A 19,943-nucleotide genomic window follows, 5' to 3' on the forward strand; every position below is an offset into this window, starting at 1 on the left:
CTCACTCATAATCAAGCCGAGGTGGAAGGTAGAAAATGGAGGCGGCCCCGCCCACACAACCAGCGACGGCACGACTGGGGCCACCACCATTCATATTATGATAACGATGTGGGTTGGTCAGAGGAGCAGCCATAGCAACAGCAACAGCAACTGAGGCAGCAGCCGCAGCAACAGCAACAGCAGCAAAATCAGCAGAAGCTGCAGCCCCAACAGCCGCATCAGCACACTGACAGAAAATAAGTGTGTGACCCAGATTCGTGAAGCCTCCTTTATTAAGGCCTTCATCTGAGGCAAACAAGGGTTTCGTTTTCATGTCCCATTACCACTGGTGAAATTGTATTAGGATATTTAATCACAAATTGAGTAGTACTAAAACAATTAAGTGACTAACTTGATTTTTCCCTCAAGTACTTACTGTTTGCTATAAAACTGATTAGATTTAATGACATGTTTACACCTCAATCTATTAATATATTAGGCTAATGAGCTCCACTTTTGATTAAAGACTGAATTGAATTTAAAGCTAACATAGCTTGCTGTGCTGTATTAGCAGTGCAGTGCAGCAATCTCGCTTGAAAAATATCGTGTTAATATTTTCTGCAGCTCTGGCTCTGGCCCCACGAACCCTGCCCCTTCCACATCCAGCTCCAGCTCCACCTCCAGTGCCACTGCCCCTCCTCCGCGTGGAGCTGCTCCAGTCCCCTGGACCAGAGCAGTGCCTCATCCACCTAGGATCCGTTAATTTTATGGCAATATGCCTCGTTCGTCCGCCGTACACGAGCATAGTTGTGCAGTAGAGTAGTTGTAGTTGCTGCACTCAAGTGTTGCCCATCAAGATTGCGGGGCTGTGTGCCTCGCTGGCTATGAATTGCGTTGCCGGCGGATCCGGGGTAGCCCCACCCTTACCCCCCCCCCCCCCCCCCCTTACAAAGGGGTAACCCAGGGCAGCGGCATGGGGGAGCATGGGGAGGAACAGGTGGGCCATGTACTCTCGCACAGCAGGGAAAAATATACACATATATATATAAAGTGAAGTGAAGGAAAATTGTAAATTTAATATTCTTGCGCGCCGGCTTGGTGATTTAAATTAATTTGCAGCCAGCTGAGCGCGGGCTCATTATATTTATTATGCCGGGGTTCACTTTAAATGCTATATGTATGTACAGCTGCAGTCAAAATAATAGTAGTGCTCACAGAGGTTTTCAAACAATCCAAAAAAACACCTTTCAAAACGTGTTCAGAAAATTTTTTTTAATTTTCAATGAAAGTTAACTCATAGTAGGTGATAATAATGAAAATTGACTTTGAAAAATGCATAAGACTTTTCAGAAAGAAATGAAAATGTTAAAATGGACCTAAATTTGATCGGTCAAAATAATAGTAGTGCATTTTTTCAAACAGCATCACAGCCAAATAAAACATTTTAAGTTTAAATGATAAAAACTATGTAATAGCCCTATATTTAATGTTTATTTTAGTATTTTGTTGAATAGCCTTTGTTGGCTATAACAGACGCACAGCGCTTATGCCTGGAATCAACTAAATTCTGGCATCTTTGCACAGGAACAGAGTCCCATGACCTTTGTACAGCTTTCCAGAGTTTAAAGCTATTACTCGGTTTTATTTCTGAGATTGCTCTCTTAACGTCACACCACAAATTCTCACTTGGATTGAGATCGGGTGACTCTGCGGGCCACTGTATGACTTCGACTTGATGGGCTGCGAACCACTCTTTGGCGAGTTTACTTGTATATATTGGATCAATGTCCTGTTGAAAAGTCCAAACAAGTGGCATGTCCTCGAAGGCATATAGGAGCATCATCTCGTTTAAAATTTTTACATATAAATAACGATCCATGATGTATTTTACCCAATACACTGGCCCAACTCCATAATACGAAAAACTCGCCCAAATCATAATCGCTGAACCACCGTGCTTAACCGTTTTTAATGTATATTTCGGGAAAAAGTCAGATAAGGGTGGTCGTCTAACAAACTCCCGAGAGCCATGGCCTCCAAACAAAACTATCTTGGACTCATCCGACCACAAAATATTCCTCCACTTCTCCAAAGGCCAATTCAAGTGCTTTCTTGCAAACTTCAAACGGAATGTTGCATAACTTGCTGCATGTTTTTTTGTTAGTAACGGCACTTTTCGTGGACTTCTTGAAATGAGGTTTTCATCTCCGAGACATCTTATTGTTTCCAAACTAAAATTAATTTTACAAGATTTTTTTTAGGGCTGCAGTGGACTCAAAAGGATTGCTTCTTGCCTGTCTTGTTAAGCGATCTACTGACCTTTTGGTCAATAACTTGAACCGACCACGAGTTTCATTTGTTGGTTCATATTTAATTGCATTTCTAATCATTGTAGAAGAGCATCCGATAATATTTTGCACCCTGACATAAGTCTTTCCAGAAAAAATCAGTTTTTTAATGAGTTACCGCCTCTCGGCATTACAGTGTTTGCCACGCCCCATATATTCTGTACCTAATTTCAAAGAAGAGTCTAAAAATGATAGAAACTGTTAAAAAACACGCAAGAGTATTGTAAAATACCACAAACCTGGCTAAAAAGCGATTAAATTTAATTATTCTTGTCAATTTAGCTGGCACTACTATTATTTTGACTGGGTCAAACAAGTGCATCCTTGCAATTAAAGCCGAAAAAGAATGTAAAACGAAGAGAGAACCGAAAATAACTTTACGTTCTTAGAGAGCAAAGAATTAACGTCACTTGTGTGAAAAAATTATTTGAATATGTGAAGGCATAGAGGAAATAATGAGAAATAACGTGTTGCTTCACCGGCACTACTATTATTTTGACCGCAACTGTATAAACATATAAACATAGCTATCGATAAGGGGCTACAACCTTATCAGAACATCTCATTAGTGAACGCTAATTTATCAACAGCACATAAAATATAGTAAATTACCACCAACTGCTGTTAAAGCTTTACAAATTTGCATTGTATTTTTAGTCTTGAATTTGGTACTTTTCATTATATTTCAAGTACATTTATTTTCAATCAATCTATTGTCTACCATATCTACGCGAGAATCTAGCCTTTTTAAAAGGGATTGCCCTTGAGTCTGTTCACTTTCATTTAATCAGTAATCCCTAGGAAAATTTAAATATTTTATGCCATTGCGTAGCGTTGATTTCAACCCCGTTTTCCAATAACAAATTAATCCCCGCTGTTCCGCCAAGTTGTGGTTTCCTCTAATTAAATTCCTAATTCCACCGGAGGCTATAGAACAGATACCAATAAAAGATAACACGGACACATGGCGAATAGAGCAAATAGAGGAAAACCACCCGGCTGCCTAAATATTTGCCCATTTAAAAAAGCAAAGCGGGGGTAAGTTGGTCACGGCGATAAATAAGTTGGGTAAATAAATGCATAGCATAAATAAGCCAATGGAAGTATCCGTCTGCAGTGATTGCACGGCCTATAATGCAAGTTCAATATTGGCTGTGCAAAAGGCAATATGTTAATGCAGATGAAGTCTTGTGACAGGCATACGAAATGAGTAGCATCCACATCCACATTCAGTTGGCAGTTGGAAGCGAGGCAACAAACAAATTGACATTCAATTAGTTGCCAGCCAGCAAGTCGGCGTACTCGAGAACACACTTCCACTGCCGGCACAGTGGAGCCTCCACCTTCGTGCCCCGCCGTCGAAACTGAAGCTGAAGCTAAAGCTGCAACTGAAGCTGGAACTGAAGCTGGAGCTGAAGCTGTCAGAAGCAAACATTTGTGCAAAATAAAAATTTGTACACATGTACAAATAAAGCAACTACAAGTTCGAGGGCCCTGGAATTGCAAATGTACAAAATGTAAAAAAGTAAAGAGAACAAAAATAAAAAAAGGGAAAAATGTGTACAGCAGCCGCGAGTCTGCCAATTGAGACGACTGCCATTGGGACTACTCCACTTGTGGCCATTAGCACCGCACGGCAGATGGAATTGATTTATATTGAATTATTGAGCTGCCTGCCAGCCGCGGCCCAAGTATTTGTGCACACTGATTGAAGTGAATTGGAATTGGAATCGAAATTTCTACAGCGCCAAACTGACATCGAGATTTACTTGTGGTTAATTGCCACATGCGCTCCAAAGACTGGGCCATGTATGGAAATATGTTGGCATCGGAGGTGGAGCAGGAGGAGCAGCCTGGCCACAGCTCCCGAGCTGGTTATAAATTGCAGCATAAATTATCCCGATTCTGTTGTTGGGTGTTGTAAAAGTAAATTGCCAAGCAGGAGAGCAGAGCAGGCGGCCAACTCGCGGCAAACAAATCACCATTGCAATTGGCCCCTTCTCCTTGGATCTTCATCTCTGACTGGATCTTCGCCTGGATCTCCAGCTCCTCCTGAATCTCCATCTCCATATCTTGGCTGAAAGGAGCGACCAACCAAACGAAGCTCTTGCAAATTGATATTTTATTGCCATTTACTTGTTCCCTTAGCTCGGTGTTGTGGCTGCTGCGATTGCCAGGCGGCAATTTATAAATCAATTTCGGATTTATGCCATCGCATGGAAAGTGCCGGCTAACTAATTGCTCTGTCAGCGATGAAGGCAAATATGCAAGACATCCCGGGCATTACAAATTCATTACCCAGCAGTCAAGTCATCTTGAAAGCCATTAGACCTGACACAATTTGAATTGTTTTGGTACTTGGGCGAGATACTACTGTGATTATGAAGCGTTAATTCCAAAAGATCGAAAGGAATTGCGTATAGAATTGTATGAATTCCCCACTTAATAAGTGGAACTTTTTCGCTTTTACAGTTTAAAAATACATTTGATGGCATTACGGAAAATCCGCAAATAAAACGTGCATGCTAATTTAAATCAAATTTATGTTCACCACACTTAGCATAACAAAAGTTGGGCAATCCTAGCGAGCAAGTAGCCAAAACTAGTTGCTTTGAATTTTGGTCATATTGTGCTATTGTGTGGCTCCTTTGTGGGCGCGATTTGCTTTTCACATGCAAATAAATCGGCCACAATGTTCGCATTCAGTTGACAAATTTAGCATTTTAAATGGAGTTCAGGTGTTTCTTTAGCTGCTCCCTATCCCTCATTCATCCATCCATCCATCCTCTTGGGAGCTTATGGGTTTTTCTGGCCGTCCGCCGTCTGATTTCATTTTAATTATTATACTCGCTTGTTACCCCCTACACGCTTTTATTTATACAAATTCTTTACGCTCGCCGTTGTTGTCTTGTTTGGGTTTTTGTTTAGGGACAAAGCCAGATACACAAACGAGCTTTGGCTTTATCGTTGGCCCCGGCTTTAGCTTCGGCTTCGGCTTGGCCTGGCTTTGGATTTGGCCATAAAACGGCTTGTTGTGTGGCGAGTGCGACTGCCTCGAGGCGTTTTGTGGGCACAGCCCAGAAAAAACATATCCAAAACCCAAAGCCGACAACCCAAACACAATCCCCCCGCCACAAACTCAAGATGTGATTAGGGCGATGGAGTGGGACCTACGTACAAACTCTCGGGTTCGCCAGTAGCGTAGTCCAAGTTCGAGAACAGCTGGGGGAACTCAGGTAGCGCAGGTAACTTTGGCAGACGAGGAGGGCAAACAAGTCGCGTCCCAAAACAAAAAACAAGCTAAGCCAACCGATTCCAGAAAGAGGAGATATCTCTACAGAGAGCGAAATCAGTGTGCACTAGATGGGACGCAATTCAAAGTATCTGCTGCAGCACGCTATTTTAAAAACATATAATCTATTTTAATTATATTCCTATAACAACTAAAGAAATTCTACTGATAGAACATTTAGACATTTTCTCAGTGACAAGTTTTAACATAATCTTCAGGATATTTAGAAACAGAATTAATATATATTTTAGTTCCACGAAATATCTAAATCCATTCGCCTGATGAATATTTTGACTTGAGAAAGATTCTAGATACCAAAGAAAGCATACCCTCCCTTATTAAATCGACTTTTTCTCAGTGCACGCACAAAATCAAGCCATGAAGGCATCTTTGGGGCTCGTTAAGCACTTGGAGACTGCGGCTCTCGATAAATTTGGCCGTAATCTCGATAATGATTATGTTTGCATTGTTGTTTGTACTGCTTTTGTTTTAAAGATTTGCTTTTGGGGAGTCTCTGGCACGCATGTAATCGGAACTTATGCGATAATGAAGTTGTTGTCTACGGGTGTAAAATTACTTTGGCGATATCACAAAAAGAGTGCTGCTCTTTGGGCCCAAAACCTTACTTTATAATGCCTGCGCGCCATCGCTCGTATATCAACATAATGAAGTTCGACATTAATGGCGCAAACGCAACAGGTTATTTACTGTTAGCTGATTTGTTTAAACTTTAAAGCCGAAGCGTCGAATCTGCTGCTTTTGTATTTAAATGCGCCTCTTAGTCGCAAAACGTGTTTTTGCCTCGCGCCAACTCGAGTGGAGTGGAGTTGAGTTGCGTTGAGTTGAGTCGAGTTGACTTGACACCTTGCTATGCATATTTAACCGCCTGTCCGTTGTCAAGAGAGGTGTCATAAGCGAAATTTATATCGCTCCCATTTGGGGGATATGCCCAAGTCAGGATTTTCACTTTAAACACTTGCTTGGCCTCTTTAAAAGCTCAGCCTTTTCTAGTTGCTGAAAGGTTGCTCTTACTGCAACATAGAAGTTTTTGGATCTGTGTGTTGATTTACCCTAGCAGAAACTCTTGGCCATTACCGAGTAGATTTCCATCCAGTCGCTGATTTCGGCCCAATTAGCAATGTGTATCCCTGCAGAGTGAAGGAGGCAAACAGCCGGCTGTCCACAGCCAATCGAGTGGCCAAGTGGAAGCGGAAACTTGTGGGAGCAGCCACACATCAGCGCACCCGACCAAATAAGCTGTTTGCACCCAGTGCAGGCATGAATGCGAAATTAGTCAAGCGCGCAACTGCATTTACCGTGAAGGTGAGCGAGCGAGTGACTGAGTGCCACAGCCACCAACACTAGCCCAGTTGCCACAGGCAGCGGTGTTGCAAGCCCAGGCAATTCAATTTCAATATGTGGCAAATTATAACAATTGCCAAGATCCATCGGAGGAACTCACTCACACGCACCTCGGCAGCTGGAGAGAATTGCTGAACTGAATCGGAGGAGGTGTTCAGGTTCAACGTACACTGGCCAACAAGTTGGGCAGTTATTTTTTATATATCTATCAAAAATTCATTCAATAATTTATGCCACATTTGCATGCTTGATTCATTTTTAAAAAAACATCTCTTTTTTCTTGTTTTGTGTAGAATCGATCATCATTTCATGCTATCTTTTCTTTTGTGTTAAAACATTTTTATATCCCATTTAACGCCTTCTATTATAACATTTGTTGTCCCAACACTTTTGTTAGCCAGTGTAATCGTGTGCAGCACTAAAGTTATTACGCATACCAGAGGTAATAAGCTCGAGTCATGGAAATTGTTATAGCTTTGCCGGCCAATGTTGGTGTTGCTCGGCAAAAATGGCTGCAAATTGTTGAAAATTGGCCAGGCTGCGTCGCAAGGTGAGGACAGGAAAGAAAAACCGCAATCCGTTGGGGCATATAACATAATATAAGTATATTCATGCGCCTCTGTCCAGGTATTCCGCACTCACAACATGCCAATGGAGATGGATCGCTCGCAGGTATGGTTATGTGCTGCATGTTGCATTGCATGTGGACGGGGCAATTTAGTATCTTAACACGTTACAAATAAATGTCATTATTAAGATGGCATGACATACCACAACCTCGACTCTTAATGCCACAGACACAACATGGTGTGCGAATGAGCGAGCGGCAGTGAAAGGGGAAGCTTGCCAGATACATTTACACTGACACTGTAGATACATCCACATATCTGCAGAGGCGGAAGTTGTCGGAAAGGAGAAAGGAGCGGATGCTGCGGATGGTGCGGATGGTATCTGCCTCGTTTGCTGTTAATTAGCATGCTGGGGCCATAAGGGAGAAATTAAACACAAACGGCGAACAATTTGTGTATCAACACATTAGAGAATGATTTGTTGCTGCCGCCCAATGTGCCCTGCAATAACCCTTTGGACCTACGATTCCAACTCCAATTCCCATTCCAATTCAGATAGATACCGATGCCTAATGATATGCCATTGGCCCCAACCGGAATCGCCTGCCCATTGCAACAATTACAAATGGGCCTATTGATAGATTTAAACGCACGCACTCGCAGCAGCGGTCTCAATGATTTGTTTGTGCTGCGCTCAGGAACTCTTTTCCCAACAAACGACACACACAAATGGGTTCGACTACACTAGACAAAAAGTTGTGGCATCACAAAAAAAATTATTTTAAAAAATAAATAAATATATCCAAACCATAGAAAACATTACCATTAATTGAATAATTTTAGCTTGACCAAGTTACAAGATAGTTACATGTAAGATTCGCTTCGTACCATTATATTAGATTATAAAATAATATATATATGTACCTATAAGTAAATATTAGAACTGCCTTATAAGCAACTTCAACTTTATTCCCAATTTATATACAGATTTTTCTTGCAGTGCCTGTTTACATTTAATTTTATGTTTACTTTAAGTGTCTGCTCATTTTCGTTGCGTTGGCGTGTTGCAGTTCAATTTCGCACTGCAGTTTTATATGAATTTATGGCAACGGCTTGATAAACAATTTACATTACTTTATGGCTTTCGTCTGAGCGAAAAGCCCATTCGAAGCCCATTTCCCCACCAAAAACGTGGCATTTCCAATTCCATTCTTTTGCCAGCCGTATTTCGGTCGTGTTTTGGTTTGACGTTATCGAACTCTCGCCCTTTGTCCATCAAAAACCATTAAAACTAAGCATGAACCATCTGTGTGATAAATTAGTTTTTGTGGTTTTCTGGTTTCAGTTGGGTTTTCGACCTATAACTAATGATGTTGATGTATCCCGGAGATTGCTGGAATTCGGAATCGTGGTTTAATTTATGCGTTAGCCATCGAATTTTTGTTCCCTTTCTGCCAGTCTACAAAGTTTTGATTGGTAAAGTTAAAGGATCTTTTAAAAAAACGCAGACCAGACATTAAATATATTTAGGCAGTCTTAATTTATCGATCGAGAAAAATTAATTAAAAATCAGCCAAGGCGTTTTCGCTTGGGCCACAAATCATCCAAAGTGTCACTTAAGTTATGGAGAAGTGACCCTCTCCAGGGAAAATCAAATACGATATAAAAAGACCAGCGCTCGACAAATTAGTATGCACAACAGGTTAAAAATTGACAAACGCCAGTCGCAGGCAGCTGCAGAGACCACGAAAAAAAAGATCAACAGGAAAAATGCCAAATATAGAGGGTATAAAATAATAAAAGCCATAAATAAACTTTAAATTGGTTTTTTTCCCGCTGCCGTCTAGATAGGAAGCGTGTTCCGAGGGACAAGAGTGAAATAAATTAGCAATTCGTCGAACGGGTAGACTGCTCTTGGACTATGAAGACGAAGGATCTGCCTTCGCAACGAGCTGCGAATTAATGTTTCCTCCCAGCAATATTAGATAACGAAACCCGAGACTCCGCCATATGGAGTGCAGAGATCTTTCGCCCAAAAAAAGAGAGAAAATAACAAAAAAAAAATCTGAAGGAAACTCGGGAGCCAATGAAACGTAAACAAGAACGGCAGTCAGAACAATTACACGAAAACAAAGAGCAGTCAAAAGGCCAAAACAAGCCAAACCAAAAAAAAAACAAAAAAAAAAGAAAGAACCAAAAAAAAAAACAAGGTATAAAGCAGAAGAAAAAGAGGAAAAACATTTCTGGCCAGGTTAGTTGATTGTACGGATGGATATATGTGGTGGAAGGCATGCTGGGCCTGGCCTCTAAATGACCGGCTTGGAAACGAGTCGCAAGTGGCCAAGAGGGCGGGGGACTGCGGACGGCGGAGTATAGCCCCCAAAAAGGGTCTGGGCCATGATTTTGGGCCTGGTCTGAGCCCGGTCTCGTCTCTTAACGATGTGCATGTTTATGCGCTGCTCTGCTGCGTTGCAGGCAACGCACGAACGCCCAGACATTTTGAAGCGGCGGCGGCAGTAACACAGTACATCCCGAGGAACCCCACCAACCACTCCGGCCGAGGAAGGTGGTCAGGAGCGGGAGGGGCCGGGTAGTTGGCTTGTTAGCAAGGGAGACACGGCCAAGATGCCACCTAGTGATGGGCGACTCAAGCCAACCAGAAACTATCGTTTACTCAGAGTATTCAGAGCCACAGTGAATCAGCTTCGAATACAATATAATAAAATGTAGTTCATTCAAAATAAACCTAATTTTTATAAGGACTTAATAGGGTTATACTAGTGGCTTCTTCATAAAACTCCCTGTTTCCTTTTGTCTTGCATAGAAGATCGCACTTGGAAACTGTGACTTCAGATGCACGTGACTGGGATGTTGCATGTGCAGCGCCCCATCCCTAAATGTTTCCGGAGTCGAGTTCCCTTGTTTTTATTTCAGTTTCTCGTTCAGTTCGTTAGTTGGCCAAAGCCAACGGCTATGTTAAGTGGCCCATACACACAGATACGCACGCATACAGGCACGGAAAACAGGGTTGCCTGCGCGCCTGCAGATATGCAAATTGGTATAGAAATTTAATTACTTGCTGACATGTTTGGGGCCCTTAAATTGGCAACTTGTTGGATAAATTATGGTCGTATCATTTTATTCGCACCTATAGCATATAGCACAGAGCACTCATGATGGCTTTTCTAAAACTGACAATATGTAGAGAAAATTCAAGTAAATAGCTGTTTTCTATCATGGCGTTGATAAACAAATTCCTTTGTCGCTACTCAATCACCACTGGAGTAGTTGTGATAGGCACCTCCTATGTAATAATGGATTTACTTCGCCTGTTCTATCACCTTATTATCTTCTACTTCCCAGGGCCAATTTGTAAATGCATTTCCTTGTGTTAGTACAATGAATTTTCATTAATTTCTCCTCAGTTAGACATTGGTATGAAGACCGCAGCGGAGACGAGGTCCATGATCTTGTCACTGTTACCATGATGAAGAATCGTATTCAGGTGCTGCTCGTCCTGGTGATCGACCTTTTGATTGACATCGGACTGCTCATGAGCGTGAATGTAAGTAGTTGTTTGAATAAGCTTGGTTCGTTTCTTACTCATAGTTTTTAGTCTGGTCTAATAACTGTAGTGATTTGGTTGTTGAAATCAATCATTTTCATCCTCGTCTACTTGGTCGTTATCCTGGCTCTAGTCTTTGCCTACAGTGACCACATTACATTGGCCTTGGTTTTTATTCCCATATTGGGTAAGATAATGGTCACACATACGCGGTTTAATATCAATTATTCTCCCTTCAAGTTATGGAAATATATTTCCTGTTGATTGTGGGCCTGCATTTAGTGAATCTCCGTGAACCGAGTGACACGAATGAAGAGAGCCCCGATGAAACAGTCGTCTAAGTTCTGGATGGTTTTATGTGCTATTAAAGAATGCCTCGAAAAATAAACGCAATCGTTAAATTAACGATTTGCCATGTGAACAACTCGTTTAAGCTGCAAAGCAAAAAGAAGTGCAAGGGAATCGAGATGGAGGATAACCAGCTGGGAATGCCCTTAGCCTATCAATGTTTCCCTTTCGCAATTAACATTTGTGGAACACACGTAATTACAAGATTACGATAAGTGATAAGCGGCGGCACTGGCACTGGCAAAAGGATGCTCAAGTTGGCCAAAAGCAGTTGGACGGGTTCGCGATGCTTTTGTTGCTGTCGCTCTTGTGGCAGTTGCACACACATATTTGCATATGCAAGCCGCGCTGCGTATGGTAGCCAATTTGCTGGCAATACCAAAACCGATTACGCATATGCACAGGAAAATAGAATTTATAGAACTCTCTTTACAAATTACTGTCGAATTCTAAGCTTTTTTCGGTAAATTAGAGACAGATATAGAAATACAAATGCTTATACAGCTAGCCAGTTTGTAACTATACATAATTTTGTGTTCTACTTCAATACTACGTTTAAAACTAATAAAACAGGTTATTTTTCTCAGTGAAATACATGTGCACACACACACAGCTGTTTCACCCAACACAGAGGTCAGTGCCAGGCCAATACGCCCACACAAATCTGTGGTCGGAGGAGGGCGTCGCGTTGATGAGCAGGATGATGCCATGATGCCACGATGCGATGATGATGTGGATGTGGATGCAACCGAACTGGCGGACAACACAGATGCATTGCACTGCACAGACACACACACACACACGCCGGACTGACCACACCACAACATTATTGTTTAAATTGCAAAGTGATACATTTGTGCCGGCGGACCGAGAGTTTGCCTTTGGTTTTAGCAGTTTGCATACGGAATGCAGATGGCTCCCAGGATGATTGGGTTAGTTAAAGCCCAATTGTGTTTGCCGTGCGTTCGGGCGTTTCATTGGGCTTAAGTTTAAGCAGATATTTGGATGCAATTCCTGAGAGGAAGCTGCTTAACAGCTATGCACTTCCCTAGGAAAATTAATCAACAATATGTCAGTTGTGGAAACTTAAAACCTGCTTGGAATAGTATGATTAAATGTTTAGTTGATGAATTGCAATTCAACAGCTCATGTGCTGCGTTTCCCTACGGTCACTACGTTTATAATTATGCAAAACAAAGTACAAGATTACAGTTGAGAACAGCTTAGGGAATTATAATTATATTAACATTGACGTCATTTAATCAACAGATTATAATAATTATGAAGGCTTTAAACAAATTAGAGATACATAATTAAAATAATGTTGGTAATCATCGTCCAGAAACTGGTTTTCTACAGGAAGTAAATTCAAATAGATTCCTTGCTTTAGGCTATTCAAACCAGAAACGAATGAGTTAGTTAGTTTAATGTAATTTAAGCTTCGCAATTGCACTGAGAAAGGAACTGTGTTCTTATTACTTATATAATCAAACCAGTTGATGCAATTAGTTAACGTCCTGATAGTATGCAAAGTATCAAATTAATACTTAATTACCCAGATGAGGCCCAAATTCACGCATGGATAATTGAGTTGGGCATTTTTAATTGGATAATTGGAAAATTCTAGCGAATAATGCTGCCTAGGTAAATCCCGCGAGGCAAGACAAAGTGTGGCAAGTGTTGACTGGCATTCTAAGCCAATGTCAGCAGCTGGCTGGTGGAAAGTTGAAAGTGGAACTGGTGCACACATAAATGAAATCAAAATCAATGTCAACAACAGTGAAACGTCGAGTGTCCCCGCGGGGACGCAAAGGATGTCAGGCAGGATGACTGGATGGCAGAATGGCAGGATGCCGCCAGTGGGCGGTGGATGTGGCGTCAAAGGCGCCGTCGCCTTTGAAGTACTCCCATTACTACTAAACTGGCGTACTACGGCGTAGTAAATAGAAGCTAAAGCAAATAGCGCTGAGCGCTGGCGTAAAAGGACCAAAGAGGGGGGAATCCCCCACACGGCATGACAGCGCGCAAAAACGTCAGTTAGCTGCAAAAAAGAACAAGGTTTAAAGAAGTGGGTGGCTGGTAGTGTGGGATTCTTTCTCCCCTTTGGCGAGTGGAGAGCGGGTTGGTTGGGCAAATCAACGCTGGCAAAAAACACTTTGTGCGCGCGTCAAAGTGTTAAAGAAAGTGAGCACCCACACACCACCCACTCACCACCCAAACCACCCACACACAACGACAGAGAGCTGGCCGGAAAAGATGGGAGATGGCAGAGGGGTGATGGTTTTTCCCGGAGCTTTGTGTACATATTTGATGCGCTTTTTTTCCTCCCACCCGGCTCGACAAATTTAAGTTTTTCGGGCTTCCTTTTCGGTGCGGCGGCACTTGCTTTGTGGATGCCCCCATGCATGCTGGAGTACTCGCAATTCCGGACTCCAAAAAACTCCGGATTGCAACTGAAGGAGAGAGCCGCAAAAAAAAGAAGAAAAAACGTAGGAACCGAAGGCTTATCTTTCAGCCAAACACTCGAGCGTTTTTGGGGCTTAACGATGTTTGGACGGCCTTTGTCCATTTGCTATTTCCATATTGACTTGTCCCGTCGAGCTCCCCGCCCTTTCTGTCCTCTGCGCCTCTTTTCCAAGCTGCACTGCGAAAAACTTCTAAGGAGTCATTCAATATCCATCTATAAACGTAGAGCTAAGTGCTGCAGCCCTCAAAATACGTGAATTTCCTTTTTAAACATTTTTAGATTTATATAAATTGCATAAAATATTAAAGAAAAATGGAGCAGCTCGTTAGCATGATATACGGCTAAGCTTGCAATAAAGTGCCGCCTTTGGGCCTCGGAAATTTGTCTGAGTGCATACATTTTGAGCCTGGGTCAATGCTTTGTGCATTTGAAATATGCCGGCAATTACCGGGCAACTTTGCCATATTACAACTGCTGAATTATTAGTGAGCTGCTTTTTTCAGCTCATTAGCGTCGCATCTAGTGGAAAAGTGTTTGGTGGGGCCGCAGAGTGGAAGAAGAGTAAGGAGAAGTAGAAGGGGATACTAAATTATGCGCAGTGCAATCAAGTTGAGTGCGTACTACAGTCTAAATAAGTAGTAGTTGTTTATTCATAAAAGCATTGCGCCGAGAAATTGTCAGCCTTTGGGCTTTGACAACACGAAAAAGAGCTTAAAGGAAAACGCAAAGCGCCAAAGGAAGGGGCTTAAACGATGGGCGGGGGGACGGCGACGGGGAGCGGGAAGCTCAAAAGTGCAGTTGAAACCACATAAACAAACGCATACAGTGGGCCCTCGAAAGGGGGTAACACGCTTTTAATGCAGTAGGGTCACTAAAGAACTCATATGTTGTCTAAAGAAACATACAGATTTTCATATACTAATCTGTAATCTGTATTTTTTCTGATATATTGAGATTTACATTATTAAAATATGTATATATTATAAATTTTAAATTAAAGATTGCAATGCAAGCAACCAGAGAAATCGAACTATTCACTCCCAATTTACATCGCAATCATTTGGAAATTACGTAAGTACGTATATTGGTTCTCACGTAAACGAGAGCTACCTGTAGTACAAAAGCCTTTGAGGGAAAAGAAGGAGCGATATCACAGACCCATTCCATTCCCATTAAAAACTGTCTATCCCTGCGGTTTTTTGAACTCAAAGCCCTTGCCACTCGTCAAATTAATCGAACTGCCATCAAATGCTTGTCAGTTCCCAGCTCCTTTGGCAAATGCCAAATGCGATGCGATGCCCTTTGTTCGAATTGAAAGCGCAGAACTTACCATTTTTGTACTGCCAACTGTTTGAGATGCCGAAGCAAATCAGTAGAAAGCCGATCAGCATTTGTCGCCAGCCCACTCCGCTGTTAGATTTCGCGCATTTCACGCATTTCGCGCCTTTGGTCGCTTTCGTTGTCACATCTTCATTATTCTCTATAACTTGGCACAATTGAGGTTCGATTTCAGCAGACTTTGTGTATGGCTCGAGAGCCATCTTATTTTGGAAGCACTATCTCCGGAATTTTAAGACATTTGGCGCAAAAAACAACAGATGACGCGACCCGATTTTTCGTTTGTCTTTTGCTAGGCGCACATGATAATCACACGGAAAAACTGCAAGTGGAAGAGAGAGGGAGGTTTGAAAACAGGTCGTTTATTTTACAGCTCTTAACTTTTTGTTTAAATAGTATTCAAAATATTTGTTTTCAATTATAGAATGCTACTGTTTTTAATTAGACAAACATTGTTTTGATATTTTATGACTGCAACGTTTTTTGTTTTTTAAACCCCACATAGTTTATAACATTTAGTTCCTAATGCGTACACTTTTGATGCGCAGTGTAGGCAAGCTGTTGCTGTTGTTTGCTATTACAGTATTTCAATAGAATTTCCTGCTTCTTTGTTGGCCAGTGTGATCGCCTTGTTTGCGTGCGTGTGTTTGCCTGTGTGCGAGCCACCAATTGTTGTTGTCGTTAAGTAGCGAGTGATAAGCAATTGTGCAACTGTGTGGGGGACAGCCCACCTCACTCCCGCCCGTCCGACTGCTCGCCAAATTGAAATACTGTAAGTGATAAGGCGACTCTGGGTAATTAGGGAACCTCTTTTGCCGCCTCCACGGCGCAACAAGCCGGCAATCGAGGAATTGCGTCGTGTGCGTGTGTGAGTGCAACCCCCAAACAGGCGCTGCGCTGCACTTTCCAGTGGAAAATTTGACGACGCAACCAAAACAAACGCCGTTTGCCGCTGGAAAATGCAGCAGCAACAGCAACAAAGCAACAGAGAGTAAGTGAGAAAAAAACACACACAAACACACGCGCACGTACGCTCACAAACACACACACGGGGGGGAAAACAGAACGTCTTTCAAGCAGGCCGTAAATTTAGATGCCCGAAAATCTCTTGTTTTGTTTTTAGAACCATTTGATACACATTTACACAACAGCAACATCTCGCATGCTGCACAACAAACACGAAAAGCACGCCAAATTCCACAGTATCTATGCTTTAGACCGCTTAAAAGTGTATTAATCGGCGCCGTTTCAACGCTATTTGTTGTTCAACTAACGCAATTCGACCGAGCGCAGCCATTTTGTGGTTACTTTGTTTTGTAAATATTTGATTTACTTTTCACTGAGTTTTCCGTTCGCCGTGTTGCCGTGTTTTTCGTCTCGCTCTTTCGAACAGTGTGACCGCACTGAGGCGACGTGCGCTGGCCTCAGTATGGCTGCGCCTGAATTGCATAAAAATTACCAAATACATGTTCTAAATATGCCGAAAATATACTAGAAGTACGGTACACTGTTGGATGCAAACCTGGATACAAATTTAGTACACCATTTTGTTCTTAAAAAGTTGTAGCATTTTATTATTAAATTAGAATGTTTTAACAAATGGCACAAACGCATTTAATAAAGCGTTCAAATGCAGCTCTTGCCTAAACCTTTTTCAGAGAGGAACTTTCTAGAAATAATTAAAATATTAATCGTTTCATGGCTATTACTGAATAGTATATTATATTTTATTTATTGAAATGACAATATTTATTTATTTATATATAAATATGTATTTGTTCAGTGCTTGGATTTAAAACCTACGTTCTACAATAAGGGTCCAATTAAGTCCATTATTACTAAACGTTTGCCTCAATTAAACAATCTATTAAATTTTTTACGTAGCTTGCATTAACAACTAAGCAAAAATTAATTTATTTTTGCAAAATGATGTTAAAACATTTGAGGTGTTAAGAGAAGTTGTGGAAAAATATGAGTTGACTGCTTGCACATCTAAACTGTATTTTTCGTAACGGGAACATTAATTTAAAAGTTCTTAAATTACACCTAAGAGCGAGCATTTACAAATGCTAGGTGTGATTGTCCATGAACTGGAGTTCTGACCACAGGAGCAGGGCGTTCGGAGGCAAAGGACGCGGTTGTGGCGAAAGCAACATCACCGCCTGTCTTTCCATATCCACTTCGGTTCTAAGGATATTAATAATAATCAGATATAATCAGATACTAGTACAAGCACACAGTTTACGGAGAGCAGTACTTACACGCAGCAAAAGCCGGCCACGTTGGTGCCAATCACTTCATCCTCCACGGACTCGGCAAAGCTGAGTGCCAGCACATGATGGATAAGCGCGGGCGTCGGAGTAACAGCCACCACCTTGGTCTTGTTATCCTCCGCTTTCATTCCAATTGGCATGCAGGAGTCGGGCAGAGGTGGTGCCCCGATCTTGTACAGACGCAGGTCCTGGAACTTCACCTCGAAGCTGAACGGATAGAAGGGCGCCCTTGCATTGCCGTAGAAGTACTCCTTGATGCGCTGATCCCTCGCCTCGTGCCGCAGCTCTTTGCTGCGCTCTACGACACCGCCGCTCTTGGGCAGCAGTACCACATGAACACCCTTGGGTACATCCCGCAGCAGCTCGTTGTACAGTCGCTCCTGGTCTAAAACGAAGATGGCGCAGGCTCCATAAGCTTTGGCCGCGTGCAACAGATGCGCATAGCCGGAGCCTTTTACCCAGCCACAGGTGTTTATAATGATGCCCGAGCTTTTTGCTGTGAATAAGGAGCATGTTGTAGTTTATAGACTGCTAAAAATGAGCTGATATTATTATTACTTACTTCGCTTGTTGCTGTTCAGGGAATGCAGCGTGACCTCGGCCATTTTGGAAACCACGGCGTTGTACAGGATGCTGTTACCGCTTGGCGATTTATGGCCAAAGTGATAGACCAGCGGCGCTGTCTTGGCGAATCCCTCCTCCACGTTTGCCGGTCGCTCTATGAGGATGGTGGCCACACTGCCGGCAATGGCAATGGAGCCCTGCCCGACGTCCAGGTCGGCGTACAACGGCCGACGGCCCACCCGCACAGCGTAGTTGAGCAGGATGCGGCAGAGAGTGCTCTTGCCCACGTCCATGGGGCCGACGACCATGGCAACTGGTCCGTGGCGATCCTTCTCCTCGGCCTCCATGCGGAATTGCTCCAGTGCCGCGTGGCAGTTCACGTACTGCACCATCGGTGTCTCCTTGGAGATGTAGCACACGTCCATTTTTCCGGAGACGTGGAGCACACAGCCCTGGTACGTGAAGATGGCCACCTTGGCGCCCATGCCGAACTCGTACTGCTTTTTCTTCACCAGCTCCGTACCGAACAGCTCCGCAAATCCGCTGACCAGCTGAAATGCAATATTTTGATTATAATTAACATATCTATTGTAATTCTAAGAGGTTATTGGTCCACTTACGGACACCAGCACTTTGGCGTCCTTCTGCTCGATTTCAAAGCGCAGCTCGGAGTCGGCCTCCAGTGTGTAGTCTTTGCCATGGTCCTCTGACATGGCTGTGTCTTCAGTGCTCTAATAATGTGTTTTAATGCCGAAATTGGGCAATTATCCAAAAAATGTAAGTGGTAAACAATACGATTCCGCATCAGCTGTGCATTAGGGGTGGTAGTTTATCGATACTAATACATGATTTAATCGATTTGAGTAGGTTCAAAAAATTATTTTAAAAGAGTTAAAAGCACCGGACGTCTTTGAAGAATTGACAGGATTTTATTTAGTAAACAATTTGTATATAAGCAAATACATATTAATTAGGACGCATATAACTTTGTATATTTAGTTAACAGTGGTAAGTCAAATACTTGTTGTTTCGGTAAGGGGCTTTTTTGTTTTGCGCAGCACGGTCACACTACTCAAAAAAAGCGGGAGTTCTTTTAAAAAATTTGTTTACGTTATTTTCAACAAATTCTCAAAATTGGAAAATGCCACGACACAGTAACGCCAAGCGCGGCCCCAAATCGACGGTGAACAACTCAAAGCCGCCATCCGACGACGACACAGCCTTCCGGTCGCCGGAGCCAGAAGACGGCACCGACTATGGCCTGGAGTTCACCACCAGCCAACTGACGCTACGGGAGAACAGTCGTCGTTGCTCGACGATGCGCAAGGACGCCGGACGGAGCATCCGGCGGCGAATAGGACGTCCACCAGCGACGAGGAGGAGGATGAGGATCTGGAAAATCGCCATCCGGCAGCCAGATCACCGCAGACGCGTCGGATGACCGCGCACCAAGAAACCAGCACGCGGGCGCCGAGACCAGTTGCTGCACAGAACCAGAACCAAAACAGGCGGCGCAAAATGCCCAATCCCATAAGCAGAACGAAAAGGATGGATCGCGAGATACGGCGACTGCAGAACCATCCCGGCACACTAATACCCAGCTGCCGTTCTCGCGTCTGGTGCGCGAGTTCATCGTGAAGTACAGCGATGGAGAACCGCTGAGGTCACCGAGGCCTTTATGGCCATGCAGGAGTCCTGCGAGATGTACTTGACGCAGCGGCTCGCAGACTCCTACATGCTAACCAAGCATCGCAATCGCGTCACACTGGAGTGCGCGACATGGCCTGATGGCCTACATCTGCGACCGGGGTCGGCTGCATAGCAAAACACTAGTTTAG

General features: G+C 43.0%; 3 protein-coding genes, 1 long non-coding RNA gene and 1 pseudogene across 5 annotated transcripts in view; 2 read left to right on the plus strand and 3 right to left on the minus strand.

The window, feature by feature from the left end:
- LOC122612942 (low-density lipoprotein receptor-related protein 6-like) overlaps positions 1 to 16,663 on the minus strand; it is a 32,023-nt gene extending 15,360 nt beyond the window's left edge. Inside the window, exons 1-2 of one of the 2 annotated variants that reach the window (XM_043786860.1) lie at positions 16,602 to 16,663; positions 15,261 to 15,590 (exon numbers count right to left, since the gene is read on the minus strand). In XM_043786860.1, coding sequence (XP_043642795.1) covers positions 15,261 to 15,471 — 211 coding nt within the window. In that variant the 5' untranslated portion in view covers positions 15,472 to 15,590; positions 16,602 to 16,663. Of the gene's footprint in view, positions 1 to 15,260; positions 15,591 to 16,542 lie in introns of both variants that reach the window. The other variant, XM_043786861.1, reaches the window with a different exon arrangement.
- LOC122612944 lies at positions 1,938 to 2,825 on the minus strand. Its single transcript, XR_006325656.1, has 2 exons — positions 2,567 to 2,825; positions 1,938 to 2,509 (listed from the first exon to the last, which is right to left on the minus strand). It is a non-coding gene; the product is annotated as an uncharacterized LOC122612944 (long non-coding RNA).
- On the plus strand, positions 10,693 to 11,879 carry LOC122612943. The gene is made up of 4 exons (XM_043786862.1): positions 10,693 to 10,922; positions 10,976 to 11,115; positions 11,167 to 11,302; positions 11,356 to 11,879. The coding sequence occupies exons 1-4, from the start codon at positions 10,787 to 10,789 to the stop codon at positions 11,454 to 11,456; spliced, it is 513 nt and encodes a 170-aa protein (XP_043642797.1). The 5' UTR covers positions 10,693 to 10,786; the 3' UTR covers positions 11,457 to 11,879.
- Positions 16,664 to 17,244: 581 nt separating the features above from the next.
- LOC122613969 (protein CLP1 homolog) lies at positions 17,245 to 18,960 on the minus strand. The gene is made up of 4 exons (XM_043788412.1): positions 18,726 to 18,960; positions 18,104 to 18,656; positions 17,530 to 18,037; positions 17,245 to 17,455 (listed from the first exon to the last, which is right to left on the minus strand). The coding sequence occupies exons 1-4, from the start codon at positions 18,816 to 18,818 to the stop codon at positions 17,338 to 17,340; spliced, it is 1,272 nt and encodes a 423-aa protein (XP_043644347.1). The 5' UTR covers positions 18,819 to 18,960; the 3' UTR covers positions 17,245 to 17,337.
- A 206-nt stretch (positions 18,961 to 19,166) lies between these two features.
- On the plus strand, positions 19,167 to 19,943 carry LOC122614506 (annotated as a pseudogene).

This window comes from Drosophila teissieri, chromosome 2R (assembly GCF_016746235.2).
Source record: "Drosophila teissieri strain GT53w chromosome 2R, Prin_Dtei_1.1, whole genome shotgun sequence".
Lineage (NCBI taxonomy): Eukaryota > Metazoa > Arthropoda > Insecta > Diptera > Drosophilidae > Drosophila > Drosophila teissieri.

Coding starts and splice junctions, on each gene's coding strand:
- LOC122612943 (XM_043786862.1), top strand. CDS start 10,787: ATGGCGTTGATAAACAAATTCCTTTGTCGCTACTCAATCACCACTGGA. Junction 11,116..11,166: donor GACTGCTCATGAGCGTGAAT/GTAAGTAGTTGT, acceptor CATAGTTTTTAG/TCTGGTCTAATAACTGTAGT. Junction 11,303..11,355: donor GGTTTTTATTCCCATATTGG/GTAAGATAATGG, acceptor TCTCCCTTCAAG/TTATGGAAATATATTTCCTG.
- LOC122613969 (XM_043788412.1), bottom strand. CDS start 18,818: ATGTCAGAGGACCATGGCAAAGACTACACACTGGAGGCCGACTCCGAG. Junction 18,657..18,725: donor ACGCCAAAGTGCTGGTGTCC/GTAAGTGGACCA, acceptor ATTGCATTTCAG/CTGGTCAGCGGATTTGCGGA. Junction 18,038..18,103: donor CCTGAACAGCAACAAGCGAA/GTAAGTAATAAT, acceptor CCTTATTCACAG/CAAAAAGCTCGGGCATCATT.